The sequence below is a fragment of the Anomaloglossus baeobatrachus genome, chromosome 9, assembly GCF_048569485.1.
Source record: "Anomaloglossus baeobatrachus isolate aAnoBae1 chromosome 9, aAnoBae1.hap1, whole genome shotgun sequence".
In the NCBI taxonomy this organism is placed as follows: Eukaryota; Metazoa; Chordata; class Amphibia; order Anura; family Aromobatidae; genus Anomaloglossus; species Anomaloglossus baeobatrachus.
This window is the reverse complement of record NC_134361.1, coordinates 109,140,894-109,166,650: the sequence shown is the minus strand read 5'-3', so window position 1 is coordinate 109,166,650 and position 25,757 is coordinate 109,140,894. Positions and strand designations below refer to the sequence as shown.

The 25,757-nt window shown below is 47.5% G+C and overlaps 2 protein-coding genes across 2 annotated transcripts in view; one reads left to right on the top strand and one right to left on the bottom strand.

Moving 5' to 3' along the window:
* ATG4A (autophagy related 4A cysteine peptidase) overlaps positions 1–1,382 on the bottom strand; it is a 73,998-nt gene extending 72,616 nt beyond the window's left edge. Inside the window, exon 1 of the mRNA XM_075323927.1 lies at positions 1,049–1,382. Coding sequence (XP_075180042.1) covers positions 1,049–1,058 — 10 coding nt within the window. The 5' untranslated portion in view covers positions 1,059–1,382. The remainder of the gene's footprint in view (positions 1–1,048) is intronic.
* PSMD10 (proteasome 26S subunit, non-ATPase 10) lies at positions 1,261–15,416 on the top strand. The gene is made up of 5 exons (XM_075323928.1): positions 1,261–1,402; positions 5,231–5,329; positions 11,581–11,727; positions 11,864–12,030; positions 14,991–15,416. Exons 1-5 carry the CDS (start codon positions 1,286–1,288, stop codon positions 15,142–15,144), a joined length of 684 nt encoding a protein of 227 aa, XP_075180043.1. The 5' UTR covers positions 1,261–1,285; the 3' UTR covers positions 15,145–15,416.
* Positions 15,417–25,757: the final 10,341 nt, after the last annotated feature.

Genomic DNA, 25,757 nt, shown 5'->3' with positions numbered 1-25,757 from the left:
AGTGTCGGATACGCCCCCATCCCTCAGTTTCAGGTACACCTTCCCCTCCCCCGCTGTAAGATACGAACCATCTCACCCCAGGTTCAGGTACAATCCCCTACTCTCAGCATAAGGTATGACCCCCCCTCCCGCCCAGCGTAAGGTATGACCCTCCTCCCCCCAGCGTCAGGTATGACCCTCCTCCCCCCAGCGTCAGGTATGACCCTCCTCCCCCCAGCGTCAGGTATGACCCTCCTCCCCCCAGCGTCAGGTATGACCCCCCTCCTCCCAGCGTCAGGTATGACCCCCCTCCTCCCAGCGTCAGGTATGACCCCCTTCCCCCCAGCGTCAGGTATGACCCCCCCTCCCCCCAGTGTCAGGTATGATCCCCCCTCCCCCCAGTGTCAGGTATGATCCCCCCTCCCCCCAGTGTCAGGTATGATCCCCCCTCCCCCCAGTGTCAGGTATGATCCCCCCTCCCCCCAATGTCAGGTATGACCCCCCCTCCCCCCAGTGTCAGGTATGATCCACCAGTGTCAGGTATGACCCCCCCTACAGCGTCAGGTATGATACACCAGTGTCAGGTATGACCCCCCCTCCCCCCAGTGTCAGGTATGATCCACCAGTGTCAGGTATGACCCCCCCTACAGCGTCAGGTATGATACACCAGTGTCAGGTATGACCCCCCCTCCCCCCAGTGTCAGGTATGATACACCAGTGTCAGGTATGACCCCCCTCCCCATGTTATGGACTGTTCCCTCCCCCACCCTAGTGCATAACTTAGTGTCAGTAAATGCATTCCTATGGAAGTAAAAGTTGAAGGGCAGTGGCAGCAGACTTATTTGCTAAGACGTTCTGCAGCAGCTTTTCCACCTCGAAGTGTCCAGACAGATAATAGCGCTCATAGACATAACAATGAGGTGAGAAGGGTCAGTACAACACTAACACCACAGAGCCGGACACAATGGCCACAGAGCGGACTGACTCCCCGGCACTTGCGCACCTCTCGCCCCAGGACTTAGTGCGGCACTTACAGACTACTGAGGGCAATTCTGTGTGATGAACTTACCGGCCTCCATCCTGCCCTGTCACCCAGGGACCGGCCAGCCTCGTCCACAACAACAGTAGCCGCAATGTTCTCTGGGAAATATAGTTCATCGCTACTATCGGTGTCCCGTACGTCCGGACATAAACACTACACTTCCCAGAACTCATCGCTCTACTTTCTAATCCATGTTCTTACGTCAGAGTTTTGGAAGTTTGTGATTGGCTGTCAGTAGCAGGCGGCTTCTTTCCCTTTGTCAGCATGGAGGAGGTGAGAGTGTCCGATGTGGAGGTGTGTAACCTGGCGTACAGGGGGCAGCTGGAGGAGCTGAGGAGCAGGGTGCTGGCGGACAAGGCTCAGGCCTCCAGGACTGACCAGGTAAGCTTGAGCCCAGAGTGGCACTTCTAGTCCCAGCATGCTCAGGACTTTCCTAGAGTGCAGGAGCCGGCGTTAGCCAGTGCTGAGCCTGCACTGACATCTCAAGTGATGATCAGGAGCTGCACATGCGCAGTGACTGCTACAAGGGCTGGCACACAGGGTGGTACATATTGGGCACATGGAGCTCCTGCCTTCTGTGATGGGACGCTGTGCACACAGGACCGGCCTGTTTCCCCCATTCATGACCGGACACATTCTCCTTATTTTCCTACATTTAGTTTTAAGACCTTTAAAAATATTTCTCGATCAGATATTCACAAGCTTTTTGCCTTTTTTTTTTTTTGACTTAATTTAAATGTTTTTTTTTTCTTCTTCTGCAGAACAAAATGTAAGCCATTAAATGAAACGTGTTTATTGTTCACATTTTGTAAAAAGCCCTGCATGTGTATATACTATATACAGCCGCCCTGTCACCAGCCCATGTCGATCGCCTTTTCCAGCGCCACTCCTTGTGTGACCACTATAGTGTTCAGGCGGCTCATACAGCGTTTTCTGTGAGAATCAGAAGTCACTTTATCCATGTAAGTCTATGAGACTCAAAACAAGGCTCTCATAGACTAAGGGTATGTGCCCACGATCAGGACTCGCTGTGCTGCAAGTCTCCTCCGCAGGAGATCGCAGCTGCTTGTACCCATGATCAGGGTTCAGTGCGCTGCAGTCTCTCTTTTCTGTTCTCCCTATGGAGGACGCATGTGATTCCACAGCAAACAATTGACATGCTGCGGTCTGGAAAGCCGCGCCGCAGGTCAGTGTTTGTTGCAGAAAAAACAAGCACAGTGGGCACGGGATTTCTAGAAATCGCATCCACTGTGCTTGTACTGTACAACGCTGCGTTTTGGATGCAGCAAAAACACGCTACATCCAAAACGCTGCAAACACTGAGAGTGGGCATGGAGCCTAAGAGGAAGAAAGAAACTGTTAGGTGTGAGATCCGAGAGGTAAGAGCTGCAGGAGAGAGCTAGAAACAGCAGAAGACAGCGGCGATCGCAAAGTATTTCAATGCTCATTCTATATGCACATTATCTATTGGTAACAGAGGGGGCCATAGAATAAAAATGTTGGCATGCTGCTTTAAGACCACAAAGGACCACTAAGATAAATTCTATATTTTTACTTAAGACATATGTTTTTTTTTTTTGTTTTGTTTTTTTTTTTTCATCCGGGCTCTAGAAATAGCCATGCGGTCTTGGAGCAGCTTTTGCTCTAACATTTTGTTTAATTTCTTTATCTTTTATTCATTTCACACATTGTTTCCCCATAAGACCATAAATCGGAGCATTACAATATTTAAATACATTTTTATTTTTGAAGATTTCTGCTAAAACTGGAGTTAGTTTTACAGTTAGGTTTTGATCGCACGCTGCATTTTTTTGGTGCAGTTTGATGCCCAAAACTGCACGTCTTTCCTTCTCCCAGCAAAGTCTATGAGATTGAGAAATGCTGTGCACACGTTGCTTTTGGGTTTTTTCCTGCAGTTTTTGGTTGACACAAGCTTCAGCATGTCAATTCATTGTGCATTTTTTTCCCTGAATTTTTTTTAGCCCTTTTTGTCATTGATTTGACAACAAAACACATGGGGTTTTCATTGCATTTTCCGGCACAAGGTGCGTTTTTCGGCCACAAGGTGCAGTTTTGTTGTTAACGAATTTTCTGCAATGTGCACACATAGCCTTACAGGGCAAAATCAACCTCCTGCCTGCTCGGCTGAGCTGACTTGTCTACTGGACCCAGCAGCTCCTGTTTCCTCCCAGCACCTGGCAATACATGATCACTGGGACCAGAGAAGAGAGCTCTGTACGCACTTCCTATATTATATACCCAGTGCTTGGTCAGTGCTGTATATGCAGCAAGCAGGAAGGCAGAGACAGTAAATATACCATCTCTGCCTTATACATGAGGAATCCAGCTTTCACTGTCTCTTACAGTTTTCTCCTGCAGACACACAACCTTCATGTAGCCGGCGACTATGCAATGACAGTGTAAAACATCTTTGCAGACTCATATGCCATCCAGATGTTTTAACACATTGGGTGGTCCTCCAGTTAATTAATAGCCAGCATGTAATACTGCACTTCGCCTGCAGTATGAATCTGTGGCTGCTGTAGCATTTTCTGGAAATGGAGCTGAACTCACCAGTAGAGATGAACAGACCCAAACTTTAAAGTTCGGTGTTTGTACCAAATGTGGACTTTACAAAAAGAATCAGTGTTCGAGTGCTTTCTGTATGTAAATCACTCGAGTGAGCATCTCTGTGGTCGGGTGCGCTCTGTGTGGTCGGGTGCGCTTTGTGTGGTCGGGTGCGCTTTGTGTGGTCGGGTGCGCTTTGTGTGGTCGGGTGCGCTCTGTGTGGTCGGGTGCGCTCTGTGTGGTCGGGTGCGCTCTGTGCTCAGCCCAGTGCAAGCCACTTGCAGTGTTTTGCTCACACTGGGGGTAAAATCAGCGTTCTCTTATGTAGTGTGTACAAAAAAAATAAATTGAAAACCCTGCCCCCCTCCCCTGGAAGTGTTCTGTTTATGGCTGGCTGTATGTTGGCACAGAGCCGACTGCCATTCAGTGACTGCCAATGAGGTTTTGTGTCAAGTCCAGGTCCAGAACAGAACTTTATCTAATGTCCGGCTGCACCCGCCGAACCGAACTTCCACGGGTCCCCTCACCTCTACTCATTAGATGATTGCTGGACCGACTTCACTCTGAAAGTGGGAACAGAGCAGTGTCGCACATGTACGGCCGCTCCATTCATAGTCTATGGGACTGATGAAGACAGCGGAGTACTGCACTCAGGTACTTCTGTCAGGCCTTTAGTCTGTGAGTGAAGTGATTGTGCTTATGCTCAACCTCCACTTCATTCATTGTCTTCAGGGAATGGTCTCTGCTTTCCCACAGAAGCTACATAGAGGGAAGGTTGAACAAGTGCACCTCCGCTCCATACGAGACCGAGCCGGCTTCCAGAGTCCCATTCTCAGGATGGTTGGAAGACTTAGTGGTCAGACTTCTGAGAATCAGTAACTTTCCCATATACAATGCATAGAGGAAAACGTACATGGTAGTATCCCTTTAATAACCCATCTTTCTAACAACTGCTGCACCTGTACCTGCTAACCTGCAGTTACACATAAGCATGCCTATAGTGACATCATGTGACTGTCATCGCACCGGAAGCAATTAGCGATATAGTTGCATGATTGTGGAGTATTTGCCTTAGAATATTCTTTCTTAAATAAAACAAATTTACATGTTAACTTTTACAGGGAAACTATAAATATGATAAACCATCTATATGGGCAGTTACGTTATAGGAAGATGAATACAATGACACCTTGATATCTGCGATCTGATGTCTTATTCCAGAGAAATTCACGTTGTTCTTATATGTAAATGAGCTGTTAAGATCTATGGGCCAGACAAAGATCTCGCTGAGAATCTGCCTCCAGAGATTATTGTAAGGAGCAGTTAGTAGTGTGAGACATGTAATGACTGACTGATTGCTCTCCTGATGTACATGTCTCACACTGGTAATGCCTCCTTTCATTTACAATAATCTCTGGAGACAGATTCCCTGGCTGATCAGTGTCCGGCCCATAGCCTGGAGCAGCTCATCTACATTTAAGAAAATGTGTATATCTCAGATATCAAGGCATCATATCTTCATCTTCCCATGACCTGTTTGGCCATATAGACGGCTTTGAAGGGTTGATCGTACTGAGAGATTTCCTTTAATACAATTAATAAGACAAATAATGTTTTCTCTCTGCTCTTCCCGGGGATTAGGATGACCGGACCCCTCTACACTGGGCATGTTCTGCAGGACAGACGGAGGTCGCTGACTATTTAATTCAGCTGGGCGTGCCTGTGGATGGCAAGGATGATGTAAGGCCATATTTTTTTGCATGTTGCATCTGCAGTTTGGGTTTAAGACCCCCTATAGGAACCTCGTGTATACATTAATAAATGCCATAATTTTCTATTTCTTTGTCGCTCCATTGGGAGACTCAGACAATTGGGTGTATAGGCTATGCCTCCGGAGGCCGCACAAAGTATTACACTTAAAAGTGTTAAGCCCCTCCCCTTCTGCCTATACACCCCCCGTGCTCCCACGGGCTCCTCAGTTTTTTGCTTTGTGCGAAGGAGGTCAGACACGCACGCACAGCTCCACAGATTGGTCAGCAGCAGCTGCTGACCATGTCGGATGGAAGAAAAGTGGGCCCATATAGAGCCCCCAGCATGCTCCCTTCTCACCCCACTCTTGTCGGTGGTGTTGTAAGGTTGAGGTATCCATTGCGGGTACGGAGGCTGGAGCCCACATGCTGTTTTCCTTCCCCATCCCCCTCAGGGCTCTGGGTGAAGTGGGATCCTATCGGTCTCCAGGCACTGAGACCGTGCTTCATCCACAACTCCTGTGGAGCCTGCTGGATAGGAGCCGGGTATCGTTCAGGGACATGGCCCTGCTACTTGGAGGTACTCTGTATCCCTGTGGGGACAGCGCACAGCAACACTCCAGCTTTGCTGGGTGTGCTAGTGCACCGGGGACCACGGCGCTGACCGGGTTAATATGTGCCATTACACACTCAGCGTTGCTGAGTGTGTTTATGTATAGGGACTGCCGCACTGACCGCCGCGGCCATGGAAACACTGCGGCGCGGCTGGGACTTGTAGTGCGCCGGGGACTTTCACGCCGGCCGCGCTTTTACGGCGGCCGCGTTTATTACTAGAGTCCCCGGCTTTTTGCGGCCTTGTTTCCTTTCCTCCCGCCCACAGCCCTGACAGGCAGGGGAAGGGCGGGACGCTGCACAGAACGAGCAGCACTGAGGGCTGGAGCATGCTTTGCATACTCCACCCCTCTCACTGTGCACAGTGCGGGCACCAGTTCCCGCTCTTTCTGGGTCACGCCCACGGCTCCCTCCTCTCCTCAGGACGCCGGCAGCCATTCCTGTCAGCTCCTCGGACGCTGCAGAGGGGGACAAAGTCTGGGAGACCCAGGCAGGGACTCTGGTGGCCTCACAACCGCTTTAGGCGGGTGGTAAGCAGCACCTGTGGTGCTAGCCCCATTGTGCAGTAGTGTAACATTATATGTTTATGGTATATATGTTTTACACTGTATGGTGCACAGTTGATTTCTGGCTATATACCCTATTGTGTTACTCAGGGAAGATAATAGCATGGCGCCCACGAAAGGCAGGGGTGCCAAAACACAGGCTTATTATGTTGCCTGCGCCGCATGTACGACCCCGCTACCGGCAGGTTCCACTGACCCTCATTGTGTGCACTGTTCGGCCCCTGTGGCTCTTACTCAGCCGGAGCCTCTGCTAAGAGGGGCCCAGGGGGAGCCACCTGCTAACACTGTTCAGGTGACGGGGACGGAGTTTGCAAAACTCTCTGAGACTATGGCTAAGATACTAGAAGCCTTGCAGTCCAGGCCGGTATCTCAGCACAGGGACTCTGTTGAATCTTTGTTCCCTGGCCCACCTCAGCTGGACCAACAATGTCCTCCCGGGGTATCTCATGGATCCCAGGCTGAGGGTTCTGACACAGACCCCAGCCCCAGACCGACTAAGCGAGCTCGCTTAGATTTTCCCTCGACATCATCATATTGTGCAGGGTCTCAGAGGGGGGAATCTCTGGTTGATGATGCGGAGACAGCTTATCAGGATTCTGATCCTGAGGCCGCTCTCAATCTTGATACTCCGGACGGGGACGCCATAGTGAACGACCTTATTGCGTCCATCAATCGTATGTTGGATATTTCTCCCTCAGCTCCTCCGGTGGAGGAGTCAGCTTCTCAGCAGGAGAAATTCCGTTTCAGGTTTCCCAAGCGTACACCGAGTATGTTTCTGGACCACTCTGATTTCAGAGAGGCAGTCCAGAATCACCATGCTTGTCCAGATAAGCGTTTTTCTAAGCGCCTTAAGGATACACGTTATCCTTTTCCCCCTGACGTGGTCAAAAGTTGGGCTCAGTGTCCCAAAGTGGATCCTCCAATCTCCAGACTGGCAGCTAGATCCATACTTGCAGTGGAAGATGGGGCTTCACTCAAAGATGCCACTGACAGGCAGATGGAACTCTGGTTGAAATCCATCTATGAAGCTATCGGCGCTTCTTTTCCCAGCGTTCGCAGCCGTATGGGCGCTACAAGCTATCTCAGCAGGTCAAGCGCAAATTGACGCAGCCACACGCACGTGCGCGCCACAGGTGGCGTCCATAACCACTCAGACGTCGGCATTTGCGTCTTACGCTATTAATGCTGTCCTGGACTCTGCGAGCCGTACGGCGGTTGCAGCTGCCAATTCGGTGGTACTCCGCAGGGCCTTGTGGCTACGGGAATGGAAGGCAGATTCTGCTTCCAAAAAGCGCTTAACCAGTTTGCCAATTTCTGGCGACCGATTGTTTGGCGAGCGTTTGGATGAAATCATCAAACAATCCAAGGGAAAGGATACATCCTTACCCCAGCCCAAACCGAACATACCCCAACAGAGGAAGGGGCAGTCGAGGTTTCGGTCCTTTCGGGGCGCGGGCAGGTCCCAATTCTCCTCGTCCAAAAGGCCTCAGAAAGATCAAAGGAACTCTGACGCATGGCGATCTAAGTCACGTCCTAAAAAGGCCACCGGAGGTGCCGCTACCAAAGCGGCTTCCTCATGACTTTCGGCCTCCTCACTCCGCATCTTCGGTCGGTGGCAGGCTCTCCCGCTTTTGCGACGCCTGGCTGCCACGGGTAAAAGACCGTTGGGTGAGAGACATTCTGTCTCACGGTTACAAGATAGAGTTCACCTCTCGTCCCCCGACTCGATTCTTCAGGTCATCCCCGCCTCCCGAGCGAGCCGAGGCTCTTCTGCAGGCGCTGGGCACTCTGAAGGCAGAAGGAGTGGTGGTCCCTGTTCCTCTTCAGCAACAGGGCCACGGTTTTTACTCCAACTTGTTTGTGGTCCCAAAGAAGGACGGGTCTTTCCGTCCTGTCCTGGACCTGAAACTTCTCAACAAACGCGTAACGACCAGGCGGTTCCGGATGGAATCCCTCCGCTCCGTCATCGCCTCAATGTCCCAAGGAGATTTCCTTGCATCGATCGATATCAAAGATGCTTATCTCCACGTACCGATTGCTCCAGAGCACCAGCGCTTCTTGCGCTTCGCCATAGAAAACGAACACCTGCAGTTCGTGGCACTGCCGTTCGGCCTGGCAACAGCCCCACGGGTTTTCACCAAGGTTATGGCTACTGTAGTAGCGGTCCTCCACTCTCAGGGTCACTCGGTGATCCCTTACTTGGACGATCTCCTGATCAAGGCACCCTCTCAAGAGGCATGCCAACACAGCCTCGACGCTACCCTGGAGACTCTCCAGAGTTTCGGGTGGATCATCAATTTTCCAAAGTCAAATCTGACACCGGCCCAATCGCTCACATACCTTGGCATGGAGTTTCATACCCTCTCAGCGATAGTGAAGCTTCCGCTGATCAAGCAGCGGTCACTACAGACAGGGGTACAATCTCTCCTTCAAGGCCAGTCACACCCCTTGAGGCGCCTCATGCACTTCCTGGGGAAGATGGTGGCAGCAATGGAGGCAGTTCCTTTCGCGCAGTTTCACCTGCGTCCTCTTCAATGGGACATCCTACGCAAATGGGACAGGAAGCCGACGTCCCTCGACAGGAACGTCTCCCTCTCTCAGGCGACCAAAGCTTCCCTTCGGTGGTGGCTTCTTCCCACTTCATTATCGAAGGGGAAATCCTTCCTACCCCCATCCTGGGAGGTGGTCACGACGGACGCGAGTCTGTCAGGGTGGGGAGCGGTTTTTCTCCACCACAGGGCTCAGGGTACGTGGACCCAGCAAGAGTCCTCGCTTCAGATCAATGTTCTGGAAATACGGGCAGTGTATCTTGCCCTGAAAGCGTTCCAGCAGTGGCTGGAAGGCAAACAGATCAGAATTCAGTCGGACAATTCCACAGCGGTGGCATACATCAACCACCAAGGCGGCACACGCAGTCGGCAAGCCTTCCAGGAAGTCCGGCGGATTTTGATGTGGGTGGAAGCCACGGCCTCCACCATCTCTGCAGTTCACATTCCAGGCGTGGAAAACTGGGAAGCAGATTATCTCAGTCGCCAGGGCATGGACGCAGGGGAATGGTCCCTTCACCCGGACGTGTTTCAGGAGATCTGTTGCCGCTGGGGGGTGCCGGACGTCGACCTCATGGCGTCCCGGCACAACAACAAGGTACCGACGTTCATGGCACGGTCTCAAGATCCCAGAGCTCTGGCGGCAGACGCCTTAGTTCAGGATTGGTCGCAGTTTCAGCTCCCTTATGTGTTTCCTCCGCTGGCACTGTTGCCCAGAGTGTTACGCAAGATCAGGGCCGACTGCCGCCGCGTCATCCTCGTCGCTCCAGACTGGCCGAGGCGGTCGTGGTACCCGGATCTGTGGCATCTCACGGTCGGCCAACCGTGGGCACTACCAGACCGACCAGACTTGCTATCTCAAGGGCCGTTTTTCCATCTGAATTCTGCGGCCCTCAACCTGACTGTGTGGCCATTGAGTCCTGGATCCTAGCGTCTTCAGGGTTATCTCAAGACGTCATTGCCACTATGAGACAGGCTAGGAAACCAACGTCCGCCAAGATCTACCACAGGACGTGGAAAATTTTCCTGTCGTGGTGCTCTGCTCAGGGTTTTTCTCCCTGGCCTTTTGCCTTGCCCACTTTTCTGTCCTTCCTTCAATCTGGACTGGAAATGGGTTTGTCGCTCGGCTCCCTTAAGGGACAAGTCTCAGCGCTCTCTGTGTTTTTCCAGAAGCGCCTAGCCAGACTTCCACAGGTATGCACGTTCCTGCAGGGGGTTTGTCACATCGTTCCTCCTTACAAGCGGCCGTTAGAACCCTGGGATCTGAACAGGGTGCTGCTGGTTCTTCAGAAACCACCATTCGAGCCAATGAGAGATATTTCTCTCTCACGCCTTTCGCAGAAAGTGGTTTTTCTAGTAGCAGTCACTTCACTTCGGAGAGTGTCTGAGCTAGCAGCGCTGTCATGCAAAGCCCCTTTCCTGGTTTTTCACCAGGACAAGGTGGTTCTGCGTCCGGTTCCGGAATTTCTCCCTAAGGTGGTATCCCCCTTTCATCTCAATCAGGATATCTCCTTACCTTCTTTTTGTCCTCATCCAGTTCACCAATGTGAAAAGGATTTGCACTTGTTAGATCTGGTGAGAGCACTCAGACTCTACATTTCTCGTACGGCGCCGCTCGGATGCACTCTTTGTCCTTCTCGCTGGCCAGCGTAAAGGGTCACAGGCTTCCAAATCAACCTTGGCTCGGTGGATCAAGGAGCCAATTCTCGAAGCCTACCGTTCGGCTGGGCTTCCGGTTCCCTCAGGGCTGAAGGCCCATTCTACCAGAGCCGTGGGCGCGTCCTGGGCTTTGAGGCACCAGGCTACGGCTCAGCAGGTGTGTCAGGCGGCTACCTGGTCGAGCCTGCACACTTTCACGAAACACTATCAGGTGCATACCTATGCTTCGGCGGATGCCAGCCTAGGTAGACGAGTCCTTCAGGCGGCGGTTGCCCACCTGTAGGAAGAGGCCGTTTTACGGCTCTCTTACGAGGTATTATTTTACCCACCCAGGGACTGCTTTTGGACGTCCCAATTGTCTGGGTCTCCCAATGGAGCGACAAAGAAGAAGGGAATTTTGTTTACTTACCCTAAATTCCTTTTCTTCTAGCTCCAATTGGGAAACCCAGCGCCCGCCCCTGTTTTTTTGTGTACACATGTTGTTCATGTTGAATGGTTTCAGTTCTCCGATATTCCTTCGGATTGAAGTTACTTTAAACCAGTTTATAATTCTTTTTCCTCCTTCTTGCTTTTGCACCAAAACTGAGGAGCCCGTGGGAGCACGGGGGGTGTATAGGCAGAAGGGGAGGGGCTTAACACTTTTAAGTGTAATACTTTGTGCGGCCTCCGGAGGCATAGCCTATACACCCAATTGTCTGGGTCTCCCAATTGGAGCTAGAAGAAAAGGAATTTACGGTAAGTAAACAAAATTCCCTTCTCTTCGTATTCTTTAGTACCCTACCTGCACAAGTATGGTGCGATTACTGTAGGTTTTACAAGACAATACTGTTTTAACCCCAACTTGTTCTTCTCTGTCCCAGGCGGGGTGGACCCCTCTTCACATTGCCGCCTCTGCAGGGCGCACTGACATAGTACGAGCCTTAATAGGGAAAGGGGCACAATTAAATGCGACCAATCAGAATGGCTGCACCCCGCTGCACTATGCTGCCTCCAAGAACAAGCACGAGGTAATGTCATCTGATGTGTTCTTCATGCCGTTAACACTGTATATAAAGATGTGCACAGCTAAATACACAAGTATTTTTGTACAATCCAATTTTTTGTCTTTCGTTTGCAACTGTAATTTATCTTTATATTTTGAAGATTGCAGTTTTGCTCCTTGAACATGGCGCTTCACCTGATGCAAAGGACAAACTGGAGTCCACACCTCTGCATCGTGCGGCTTCCAAAGGCAATCTGAAGATCGTAGAAATCCTCCTGAAGCACAAAGCTTCCACTAATATACAAGACACCGAGGGGAATACAGCGCTGTAAGTCTATCACTACAGACACAAGACCTGGACCTGCAAGCACCGCAATGTCCTAGAACACTTCTACAACAAGAAGCCCTATTTTTTTATTCTTTTTTTTGTTTTGTTTTTGTTGAATGATTATGTTAGTACATTTTTTTTTTATGAACCTTAAAGGAACTTGTCATCAGGTTTTGGCCTTCTAAACTAAAACTAGCACCTTAAGCAGTGTTTGTGCTGCATTCCTTGCAGGTGCACAGTACCCCCTGGAGGTAAGAAATGGGGAATATCCTTCTTCTTTGTTCATGATACCCCCTTGACTCCCCCTGTAGACCCAAAAAATACCTTTTTAAAATCTCCCATCCTGTATGTAAATTGTCCGGTCCGATGGGCGTCATAATCAGCGCCTCCTGTCCCTTCTTTCGCTATCCTCCTTACTGATTGACGCCTTGGGCGCCATCCACATCGTCAGGCAAAATGTCATGTTTGCGCAGAGAACTTGCCAGTTCGCGCAGGCGCACCTATGTTTTCGGCTCTGTCAGCAACAGGCAAGAGCGAGTTCCGCCTGCTTGAGCCGGGAATATAGAGATTTTGCCCGCCTACGTGGATGGCGTCATCCACCTCAATCAGCACAGGAAGAGACCAAAAGGAGGGACAGAAGGCGCAGATTAGGATGCCCATTGGACTGGACTGGACAGTTTACATACCTTTTTATAAAATCTCCCGCCGTGTATTTGTGGGGTCTATGGGGGGTGTCAGGGGGTAACGTGCACCTTGAGAGAATGCAGCTCTGGCGCTGCTTAAGGTGATAGTTTTAATTTAGAAGGCCAAAATCTGGTGACAGGTTCCCTTTAACGTCACAATTCGTTTAGAAAAATGTAAGTACATAAAGGCCATGCTGCCTTCCGACACTGCTACACAGGCTCTGTCAGACACTGGGAACAGGAATATTTCTGCTTATTGCCTCTAGGGGAGAATACGTACAAGCAGAGTATAATAGAACATGCAATCATATATTTACATCTGATGGAACCTTTGTATGAAAATGTGCACAGAAGTAGGATAATGTGTCTTTATGGCCCATATTACAGCTCCATACAAAACTATGAGACCAGAGAAATTTCCACACAATCTGACATGTTAGAAATACTGTTGGGGGCTGTGTGATTACAGGGTAGGGCAGTTTCTCTAAATGGGGAACAAATCTATAAAATGGGGTTTCCAAGACTAAAATTGTTAACCACTCATGGGTCAGACATCCACCACTGTCACTTATCAGCTCCGGTGCAGGACAGCTGGAGCAGCGACATGGCTCAGTACACAGTGTAGTGGCCATTGCCGCTACTGCAGCTCAGCTCCTGCTGAAGTGAATGGGAGCACTTTTGCACTCCATACACCATTGATTAGAGCTCATGGAGACTTCCGATTTTGCAACGTATGAGAACAAGGGACCAATATTTTTTGTTTGGACTTTGATTAGCATTTGAACAGAGTGTAGTCTGAGTGTCATTCGTTTTTCACGTATGAGAAAAAAAAAGGTTTTCTACCTTCTTCTTTTTGATAGTCTGTGACAATCCGACCATGCCAGGATGTCATCGCTGCTGTCCGATTTTTGTATTTATTTTTTTCACAGAGCCATTTGCTTTGCCGATTTTGATCTGACCTTCAGATCAAAATTGAAAGTTTCCATGTTTTTTCATGCACTGCGGCCCCATAGACTATCACAGGTATGAGTGTTGTCCATAAAAACCACGGAGCGCTCTCGTACCCAAAATTATGACATCTGAATGAGCCCTTACATATGGCTGTTGCCGGTGCTGGTAACAGCTGATCAGTGGGATAGGTCACCAGTATGGCACCCCTTGATAACACCTATAAGTGACTCTGCTATTGATCTTTTTTTTTTTTTTTCCCCCTCTCAGTATGTAGAAAGGGATACTCCACTGCCTGACACCTCTGGTAGCTGATTGTCTCCTATAGGATCATTGGATTGGGCATGTTGACATCCAGGAGTGTCAGGAGGCCATGCCATTCCCAATCCCATTTAAGGTGATCCTGCTCAAATCTTCATTTTGGACAAGATTTGTCTAAAGGGAACGTATCTGGCCTCCCCAGCCACCACCCTTTTCTAATGATTTTCAACCACCATTATAGCACCTTAGAGCCTTGTTCCTGCATAAATTAGTGTCCCATACAAATGTATATATGTTTTCATAAATAAGTTATAAAGTCCTGTTGCAGATTAATCCGGTCTAGTCCGTAGGGACATCCATGCACCTAGACTAGTCCAACCAAGTAATGCAGGTTTCCTGGACCTAGTCCGTAGGGACATCCATGCACCTAGACTAGTCCAGCCAAGTGATGCAAATTTCCTGGACCTAGTCCGTTGGAACATGCATGCACTAGACTAGTCCGGCCAAGTAATGCAGATTAATCAGGAGTAGTCTATAGGGACATCCATGCACCTAGACTAGTGTGGTCAAGTGATGCAAATTTCCTTGACCTAGTCCGTAGAAACATCCATGCAGCTAGACTAGTCCAGCCAAGTGATGCAGGTTTCCTGGACTGAGGCGATAATGTCAGTAGTGCTTATAGCGCCGCTCATTCCCAGTGATTGCAACATTGAGTGTGGCCGAGTCAGGGTGAGCAGCATGATCATCCATACATATGACGAGCCGCACTTTATAATTAGGGTAGTTATTTCACATTTATGGCCATATATACAAGACATGTAGACCATTGTTGTCCTTCAGGAATAAAGCTCTAAAGTCATCTGGTGGAGCTTTAAAGCATTGGCAGGATTCCTTTAATGTGTATTGAAAGCTAGTACTGATGATTGATGGTATTTGCAGTTTTCACTATGGAAATCCATTTGTAAATGCCAATTTATTTTCAATGTTATTAAGAGGAAAGTGAAGGTTTAATGGTTTATCCTTTGTTATGGACAGTCATCTAGGTAATCCTCTGGTTGTCTCTTTTAGTCATCTCGCCTGTGATGAGGAACGAACAGAAGAAGCCAAATTCTTAGTAGAACACGGAGCAAGTATTTATATAGAAAACAAGGAGGAGAAGACCCCACTACAAGTCTCCCGAGGAGGACTGGCAGCAGTGCTTAGAAGAATAGTGGAGGGCTAGTTATTTGTTTTCTACGTGTGTGACTCTGGTATCTATAACTTATACATTCACCACCACATTGGTCTGTCTGAGAGTTCAGTAATACTTTCCATATTCTACATTACAAGTTATAAACTAGTTTGGACAGTTTTTACATTAATGCTATAGACCAACAGCAAGATTTGTACAATGCTCTTACAACCTCCTAACTGTTGTAAATGTAATCACTAGTATTTATTCAAAAATTCTTTCACATTCATTTATTCACAAATAAATGCAAAAATGAATGGCCATCTTTATAGAAATACTTTTTGTTACTGTTCTATAAAATATTGATGCTGATTCTATATATAATAATGGGTGGATGAGATTGAGGTGGATACATTTACTCATCTTTGTAAGATAATCATAATTTAATGTTAAATTGCTAAACCTTTGGGTAATGTGGACTTGGAGTTCAGGACTGTATATTTATTTATTAATATTCGGATGTCGCTTAGAATTGCCCCTACATGATAAGGAGCAATCCAGGGTAGGTTCCAGGAGACCAGACCCTGTGGTTTCATTGTCGACGGTGTCAACAATCATAGTCACATGGACAAAGTTGTTTGTTCCCTTCTGTTAAAGTAAGAAAACCCCAGAACGGTCACTGAAATAGCTTCAAAGTGACCAAAAGTAATTTTCAATTTAAATGTACTGAATAGCAAATATTGAGAATCAGACATTGCACTTGAGTGTGGTTCAACAGAAATATTTTAAAAAAGATGGCTGCTTAACGTAATATTTTGTTGCATAACCTTTTGAGGCAATCAAATACATTTCTGAAACGCTCAATGAGATTTCTGCCCCATCCACAGGTGTCTTGTTCGACTCCTCATGAGTAAACAGCTCCTTGTGTCTCAGGTGTGAAGGCGTCTTCTTCAGGCTGCAGGTTACAGCTCCTTCCACAGATGCTCAATAGGATTTATATCGGGGCTCATAGAAGATGCTTCAGAATAGTGCAATGCTTTTCTCTCTCGATTCCTTGTCACGGCGTGGGACCTGATTAATAGGAACAGGAGAGGCTAAACTGGCCCTCAGGCTAGGGGAACCCTGGTCGACATTGATATATATATATATAATAATATTTTATAATATATATATTTTTTTTTTCGGTTCACTGTGCATGATGAGAATGGCCCCGGACTTATGGTCATGCACACTACACCAGTTTGAAGCCAGGACGCGTACACCCGGCTTCATAATACACATGGCTGGAAGTCCGGGACTTCTGATCATGCGCATTAAGCTGAAATCTAACGTCGGGCGCGATGGCAGCAGAGAGGTCAGAGCGACCATGCCTCTGACGCTGCGCATTCATTAGCATGTTAGCATACCCACAGGGGCGTACTTACATGCTAAGGGGGCCAACTACCCAAGGGAAGTAACGCCCTTGTCACTAGTCCCTGCGCTCATTAGCATATGATAAAAGATCTTTAGAAATACTTTTCTAAAGATCTCTTTATCTATACTAGTGTATACTGGGACAGTTAGGCTGGGATTAGCAATATGCACCCAGAACTGCTCATGGTTCTGGGTGCATATTGCACCTGACAGGCTCACTTTAATTCTACTCAACATTAAGTGATAATATAAAATAATCATTATAATTGCAATTAATATGTTAATGTTAAGATTGAGCAGAATTAATATCAGCCTATTGGTTCGGACCTCCACAACAGTCATGGACTCTCATGTGTTCCCTCATAATTACTTATATACCTCTGCTTTACAGGATAATTATGATATATTAGATGGCTAGTTGCCTTCCATGAACTAGATTATTTATGTCTGTGCAGCTAAGGTGTTATCCTCAGCTGCTCACCAGGGCTTAGGGTTATCCTCAGCTGCTCACCAGGACTAGGGGTTATCCTCAGCTGCTCACCAGGACTAAGGGTACGCTCACACGAGCGTTGAAATTGGACGAGTGTAATGTGAGAAAATCTCGCATTGCACTCTGACCAATGCTAGTCAATGAGGGAGAGCAGTTAGCTTTTCTCTCATCCAGATTCTGGATGCGAGAAAAGTAGCAACATGCTGTGATTTTTTTTTTTTGCAAGATCCGTATCACTTGTACCTATTCAAGTGAATGGGTGCGAGAAATACACCAGACTGCACTCGGATGTTATCCCAGTGCAGTGCGATAAACGCACAGGCTGACAATGGAGGAGGTGGGGGGATTAACCCCTCCCTCCGCTCCGCAGCGCCTGCCCTCAGCTTCAGAGCTGTGACCCGATTACAAGATCTGGTCACATTTGCATGATACTCTGCTCACGCTCGCAGCAGAGCCTGAGCCAAGGGTCATTAGCATATTGCATCCTATGCTCTCGCATTGGATGCCATACGCTCGTGTAAGTCCAGCCTAAAGGCCCCGTCACATACAGAGATAAATCTTTGGCAGATCTGTGGTTGCAGTGAAATCATGGACATATTGTTCCATTTGTACACAGCCACAAACCTGGCACTGATTGTCCACAATTTGACTGCAACCACAGATTTGTCGCAGATTTATCTCTGTGTGTGACAGGGCCTTAAGGGTTATCCTCAGCTGCTCACCAGATGTCCTCAATTTGGTGGGATAATCTGAAATTGAGAACAGTTTCCTCAGTATCACCTGCCTTGTCTCACCCATAGTTCTAACAGTCAAAGGACCTTGGAGAGTAACTTTCATTAAAGCAGGTATGGTAAAGTTTGGAAGTTATCTTGTTTCCATAGCACAGGGAAAAGCTTTCTGCTTTCTGATTTTTGGAACCCCCCACCGATCCTGAGAACTTTGGGTTCTGAATAACCCCAAATAAATTTAACACTTAACGATTATATGTACTACTAGCTGTAGTACCCGGCGTTGCCCAGGATAGTAACTAGTGTCTGTCTCTCAGTCCCTGTGTGTGTCTCTGTCTCGCTGTGTATCTCTGTCTCGCTGTGTGTGTCTCTGTCTCGCTGTGTGTGTCTCTGTCTCGCTGTGTGTGTCTCTGTCTCGCTGTGTGTCTCTGTCTCGCTGTGTGTGTCTCTGTCTCGCTGTGTGTGTCTCTGTCTCGCTGTGTGTGTGTCTGTCTCGCTGTGTGTGTGTCTGTCTCGCTGTGTGTGTGTCTGTCTCGCTGTGTGTGTGTCTGTCTCGCTGTGTGTGTGTCTGTCTCGCTGTGTGTGTGTCTGTCTCGCTGTGTGTGTGTCTGTCTCGCTGTGTGTGTCTCTGTCTCGCTGTGTGTGTCTCTGTCTCGCTGTGTGTGTCTCTGTCTCGCTGTGTGTGTCTCTGTCTCGCTGTGTGTGTGTCTGTCTCGCTGTGTGTGTGTCTGTCTCGCTGTGTGTGTGTCTGTCTCGCTGTGTGTGTGTCTGTCTCGCTGTGTGTGTGTCTGTCTCGCTGTGTGTGTGTCTGTCTCGCTGTGTGTGTGTGTCTGTCTCGCTGTGTGTGTGTGTCTGTCTCGCTGTGTGTGTGTGTCTGTCTCGCTGTGTGTGTGTGTCTGTCTCGCTGTGTGTGTGTGTCTGTCTCGCTGTGTGTGTGTGTCTGTCTCGCTGTGTGTGTGTGTCTGTCTCGCTGTGTGTGTGTGTCTCTGTCTCTATTGATATCATATTACCGAACACATAAGCTTCTTATACTAAGAATGTCCTTTGTTGCCTATAGCAACCAATCATCGCTCCTATTAATGACCTGTACCTACCAGCCCCATTGACTTTAATCTAAGCAGGTTTTTTGGCGAATAAGTGTAAAGCGCAGGGTTAAATTTTTCCCTCAAAACATAGTCTACACTCTCTGACAGAAGTTCTGTCGCTTATCCATGTTATGTAAATAAAAGCTTATAACCTGACTGTAAATTCATCCATTGGTTTTATAAATTGCTCTTTTGAAAGCTGAAACCCTCCCAAATTTGGATTAGGTTATGAAAATAAAGTTGCTGCAAAGCTGAAATATTGATCATTTAATGAACACAGGTCAGATTTTGGCAAGACAAAAGTTTTGTCGCCTTGTCATATAATGCACCCACTCCTAGTTTACATCCTCACCTGTGCTCACTAAATGATTGGTTAATTAATGGGTGTCTATAGAAAGAAATCCAGCACCCCAGACCTTCACTTGAACTGCAACTTGACCTCTGACAACATGCCAAAAATCCAACCTGCGACCAAAGCCTTGATTATCAAGAGGCTGAAGACCAGATCCACTGCAGAGGTGGCTGGCATCTTTAATGTGTCTTAGCATCAAGTACAAAGAATTAAAAAAAAGGTTTGAAGAGACTGGAGATGTTTTTGACAAGCCCAGGTCCGGCAGACCCCGCAAGACAACTGCTCAGGAGGAACGTTTGTTGGTTAGAAAATCCAAAGCCAGCCCCTCTTCCACTGCAGCAGAGCTCCAAAAGGCCTTGTCACCTCAGGTCCATGTGTGAACTAGAACAGTTTGTAGGATTCTGTCTCGAAATGGCCTCCATGGTCGAATCAGTGCCCAGAATCCAGCACTAACCAAAAAGTCAATTAAAGAACAGTGTGGCATTTGCCAAGTCCCACAGCCTGCTAAACAGATGGATGCTGGAAAAGTGGCAGAAGGTGTATTTCTCTGTTGAATCTTCAGTTAAATTACACCACAGCTGCCGCAAGTACTGCAGGAGACCTACTGGAGCCCGTATAGATCCGAAATACACCCAGAAAGATCATGGTCTGGGGTTACATTCAGTATAGGGGTGTACAAAACCATTTGCAAGGTGGAAGGCAATATCAATAGCCTAAAATATCAAGAAGTATTAGCTACCTCTTACATTCCCAATCATAAAAGGGGTCAAATTCTGCAGCAGGATGGTGCTCCATCTCATACATCCATCTCTACAACAACAAAGTTCCTCCTGGCAAAGAAGATCAAGGTGCTCAAGGACTGGCCAGCCCAGCCACCAGACATGAACATCATTGAGCATGTTTGGGGTAGGATGAAAGAGGAAACTTGGAAGACAAAACCAAAGAATCTAGATGAATTCTGTAAGACTGCATTCTTTGCTATTCCTGATGACTTCATCAATAAATTGTATGAATCATTGTTGAACCGCATGGATGCAGTCCTTCAAGCTCATGGAAATCACACAAAATATTAAATATGACTCTAATAGTACCACAACTTCATTCACCAATGTTATGCAACATATCTTTGTATAAGAAGTTAATTATTTGAATTTCACATTACTTTCTGTGGGCGACAAAACTTGTCTTGCCAAAATCTGACCTTTCTGTGTTCATTAAATGAATAATATTTCAGCTTTGCAGCAACTTTATTTTCATAACCTAAACCAAATTTGGGAGGGTTTCAGCTTTCAAAAGAGTAATTTATAAAACCAATGGATGAATTTAAAGTCAGGTTATAAGCTTTTATTTACATAACATGGATAAGCGACAGAACTTTTGTCAGGGCATGTATGGTGTTCTCCAAGTAAAATGAGGCTTCTGTGAAAAATGTTGTGATTGTAAATGCGACGGTGCAGATTCCTTTGGGGGACGGACACACACACACACACACACACACACACACACACACACACACACACACACACACACACACACACACACACACACACACACACACACACACACACACCCATGAAGTATTGGTCAATCATGAGCAGCAGCAGTGCCTCTCCATTCATACTTACCGGGACCGCCGGAAATTATCTAGCACTGCACTTGGCTGATCTTTGTCACTCTCCTTAGGATAAAAGGAGTAACCTTATAATATATAAAGATTAGCTGTAGTACCCGGGCGTTGCCCGGGATAGTAACTGTCTCTTTGATTCTTTCCCAGTCTGTCTGTCTGTGTCTCTGTCTATCTCTTTCTGTCTGTGTGTGTGTGTGGCTCTGTCTGTGTGTCTGTCTCTTTCCCTGTCTGTGTGTCAGGCTCTATCCATGTCTGTCTGTGTCTATCTCTGTCTGTCTCTATCTCTGTCTCTTTTGCCCCTCTGTCTATCTCTTTCCCTGTCTGCCTTCCTCTGTCTGTCTCTTTGACTCTCTCTCTCTTTCCCCGTTTGCCTCTTTCTCTGTCTGTGCTTATGTCTGTCTGTCTCTATCTGTCTCTCCACTGAAATCTTATTACCTCACACATAAGCTTCTTATACTAACAATATATTTTGTTCCTATAGCAACCACTCACAGCTCCTATTAATAAACTGTAGCTCCTATCTCCATTGACTTTAATGGAGACTGGTGTTTTGGAGAGAAACTGTAAAGCGTGGGGTTAAATTTTCCTGTCAAAACAGTGTATGACGTTTCCTGAGTCACATGGAGCGTCTGTGCAAAATTTCGTGATTGTAAGTGTGACGGTGCGGATTCCTTTAGCGGACATACACTCGGCTTTATATATTAGACTAGCTGTAGTACCCGGGCGTTGCCTGGGATAGTAACTGTCTCTCTGTCTCTCTCCCAGTCTCTGTCTGTGTGTCGCTGTCTGTCTGTCAGTGTCTTTCTTTGTCTGTCTGTGTCTATGTCTCTGTCTGTTTCTATCTGTCTCCATCTCTGTGTCTGTTTTTCTCTCTGTATCTCTGTGTCTGTCTATATATGTGTGTCTGTCTCTTTCCAGATGTGTCTCTTCCCAGGCGTGTCTCTTTGCCCGGCTGTCTCTCGATCTGTCTCACCACCGACATCTTATTACCTCACACATAAGCTTCTTACACTAACAGTTTATTTTGTTCCTATAGCAACCACTGACAATTGCAATTAATAGCATGTAGCCTGTATTCAGTTTAATGAAGGCAGGATTTTGGATAGTAACTGTAAAGCGCAGGGTTAAATTTTCCCGTCAAAACATAGTCTATGACGTTCCCTGGGTCACATGGAGTGTCTGTGCAAAATTTTCGTGATTGTAAATGCGACGGTGCAAATTCCTTTAGCGGACATACACACATACATACATACATACATACATACATACACACACACATACATAAATACACTCAGCTTTATATATTAGATTACTCCTTTCATCCTTAGGAGAGTGATAAAGATCAGCCAAGTGCAGTGCTAGATTATTTCCGGCGGTCCCGGTAAGTATGAATGGAGTGGCACTGCTCATGATTGACCAGTACTTCATTCACAGGGGGTTCTTCAGAGTTCCATTTCTAATTGGTGGGGGTCCCAGTTATCCATAATTTCCAAACTTAAAGGGGTGGTTCACCCATTTTTTTTTTTCCCCCCCCCCCCAATGATTATCACTTACCATTATATGCATCTTCTTCATTGGCTTCTGTTTCCATTTCTGGCACTGAGCGGCGCTATCCTGCACGCTCAGTGCCTGTCACATGACCCCCTGGAGCTGTGGCCGTCAGCATCCTCTGACGTCCCGGCATTTCCGGGCTCTCAAACAAGACGGGTACGTCACAGGATGCCGGCGCCACTCACACTGATTGACTGGGCTGTGGGCGGTGACTACCGCACGTCACAGCACAGCCTGGAGGGGAGGAGCCGGAGGACGCCAGTGTGGAGCGGTGAAGGCAGAGCGCGCTCTTACCCTCCGTCAGGTGTGGGAGGTGCGGGCTCCAGTGTGGAGTACAGGGGGGGTTTCCTCCACTGAAATCCCCCCTGTCACGCAAGTATGTGATCACACTGTCCACCCGCCCGCTGTGCTCAGCTGTCAGGAGAGCGGGCAGTGTCGGCAGTGTGATCATATACTCCCACCAGCAGCACAGGTGACCGGACGCTGCATGGGACCAATCTGCTCCACTCTGTCACCTGCACAACAAGTCCCAGAGTGGATACAGTGACATGCAGCACACTATGTGTCAGAGCAGAGCATGTCACCAACTTGCTCTGCTCTGTTACCTGCGGTGCTGCATGTCACGTTTTTGCCGCGATTTGGTGCGTTTTTTGCTGCGTTTTTGCTCACTGCGTTTTTAATCAGTGCACAATGCCATTAAAGATTGTTGATGAAAAAAAAAAAAAAGGTCTGATGTCATTTCCTTATTCAAAATGTTCATTGTATGCAGGAGAGCAGACAGCAGCTGCAAAACTACAAGGCTCAGTATCCTCCATCCAGGACTGCAGTTTTTTACCCAAAAAGAAAAAAAAAAAATGACATGGGCTTCGCCATATTTTTGTATGCTAGCCGGGTACAGCAGGCAGGTACGGGCTGCCCCCAACCCGCAGCTGCCTATTTGTACCCGGCTGGGAACCAAAAATATAGAGAAGCCCTTTTTTTTATTTCATGAATTTCATTAAATAATTAAAAAAAAAATGACGTGAGCTTCGCCTAATTTTGGTGTCCAGCCGGGTACAACTAGGCAGCTGGGGATTGGAATCCACAGTGCAGGGTGCCCACGCTTTCTGGGCACCCCCACTGCGAATTGCAGTCCGCAGCCACCCCAGAAAATGGCGCTTTCATAGAAGCGCCATCTTCTGGCGCTGTATCCAACTCTTCCAGCTGCCCTGATGCCGGGTGGCTAGCTGGGTAATAATGGAGTTAGGGCTAGCTGTATATTATCAGCTAGCCCTAAGCCCGAAATTCATGGTGTCCCGCCAATATTAGACATGGCCACCATGAATTTCTAGTAATGATAAAAAAAAAACACAACACAGAAAAATATTTTTATTAGAAATAAAACACAACACAATTAGTGACTCCATCTTTATTGAAATAAACCCCCCTCCGCAGTAATCCTGGGTTAGGGTCCCGCGCCGTCCAATCAGGATCCAATATCATCTGATCGGTTTGCTGGAAGGCAAAGCGATCAGATGATGTGTCAGGTTAAAGGATGTGAATCACATCATACATCAGCTGATTGTATAAAAGCCGATTATACAATCAGCTGATGCATCAGTAGAAAAAAAAAATATAAATACATACTCACTTATGTGCTGATTACCGGCAGCTCCTGCAGCGGAGTCTGATCCTGGCCCATCACTGCAGGAGCTGCCGATAATCAGCTGATGAAGTCCCCTGACGGCAGGATCAGCTGATAGCCGGCCGGGCGCGAAAAAGCCGGCGACACCGCGAGAATCGATCAGCTGATGCGTCAGGTGACTGCATCAGGTGATCCACCGCCAGGTCCTGCAAGCTTCGTACGTGCCCCGGGGAGACTGCCAGAGCGGCGGTACCGAGACAGGGGCTGGGAGCGGACATGGCACCGGGACCCTGCAGACAGGTGAGTATGACACACACACACACACACACACACACACACACACACACACACACACACACACACACACACACACACACACACTGTATATACACACATACACACTCACACACACACTGTATATACACACAGCCACACTGTATATACACACAGCCACACTGTATATACGCGCACACATACACACACACTGTATATACGCGCATACACACTTTCTTCCCCTGGCTGTGTAGAGCTGCTGCTGTCTCTGTGTGATTGCTCTCAGTGCATCAACTGGGAAGAGGCAGGGAGGAGGGTTTGGGTGGAGAGCAGAGTGGGTGTATTAGACACAATGGGTGTGTTAGATAAGCCAGACACCGCCCTAGAGCCACAAAGAATTCTGGGACTTGTAGGAACTGAACACAGGAAGTCAGAGGAGAGATTAACCCCATCAGACCTGGAGCCAGCAATGAGCATGTGCTGCTAGTGCACTATAAAAGGTAATTTTGCTGAAAAAACATAATAGATGTGTTGAGGGGCACATATTAGCAAGATTTATCAGAAAAAAAAAAAACAGTTTTGGTAACTGGACAACTTCTTTAATACAACTTTCATTTTTTCTTATTTGGAGGAGATAACTAATGCAGCCAGCAGGTGGCAGCAGTCCGTCAAAAATTCATGCAGACATTTGCAGGGCATTAACATTCAAACAAAGGAATCCTGTTGTGGCCAGGCAATAGTCCTAATCACTCAGCCACATTTTTCTTTTTTTTTTCTGTTCTTAGTGTATTACTTTATCAGAAAACAACTCTTTGCTTAAAATCAGGCTGGCTGAAGCTTCCTGTTCTGTGCAGATCACTTTTCGGCAGTCTTAATCATTTATTATTTTATTATTTAACAGTTTTCAGCTTGATCTCGAGCCATAGTGACTTGATGGATGAACACTGTGTAGGAAGATTGATCTTGTGTAAGACTAAATAGTTCCACCAGGGTCTTCTCTGTCATTATCTTGATAGTATCATGCCACTCCTCGGAGTTTATCACAATTTCCGTTCTTTTGTCCATCCACTTTTTGGAAGATTGACCACAGGTTCTCAATGGGATTGGGTTCTGTGGAGTTTCCTGTTCATGAACCCAAGATTCCAATATTTTGTTAATTAGGGTATGTACGCACATCAGGTTTTTGCTTTGCCGCACAATCCGGCGCTTTTCAGAAAAACCGGATTCGGCAACAGCTGTTGCCGGATCAGTTTTTTTCCCCATAGACTTTCATTAGCGCCGGATTGTGCCGCATCGCCGTGCGTTTTCTCCAGTTTTTGCCGGATCTGGCGTAATTGTCTGATTCGTCGGCCGGAAAAAACGCCGACCTAGATGTTTTTTGTGTCATGAGAAAAATCGCATCCCGCCAGATCCGGCGCGATGAGGAATAATGTATAATGGCTGTCTATGGACGCCGGATCCGGCGGGATGCGGCAAAAACCGGATTACATGGACGGATCCGTTTTTTTTAAACTGAGCATG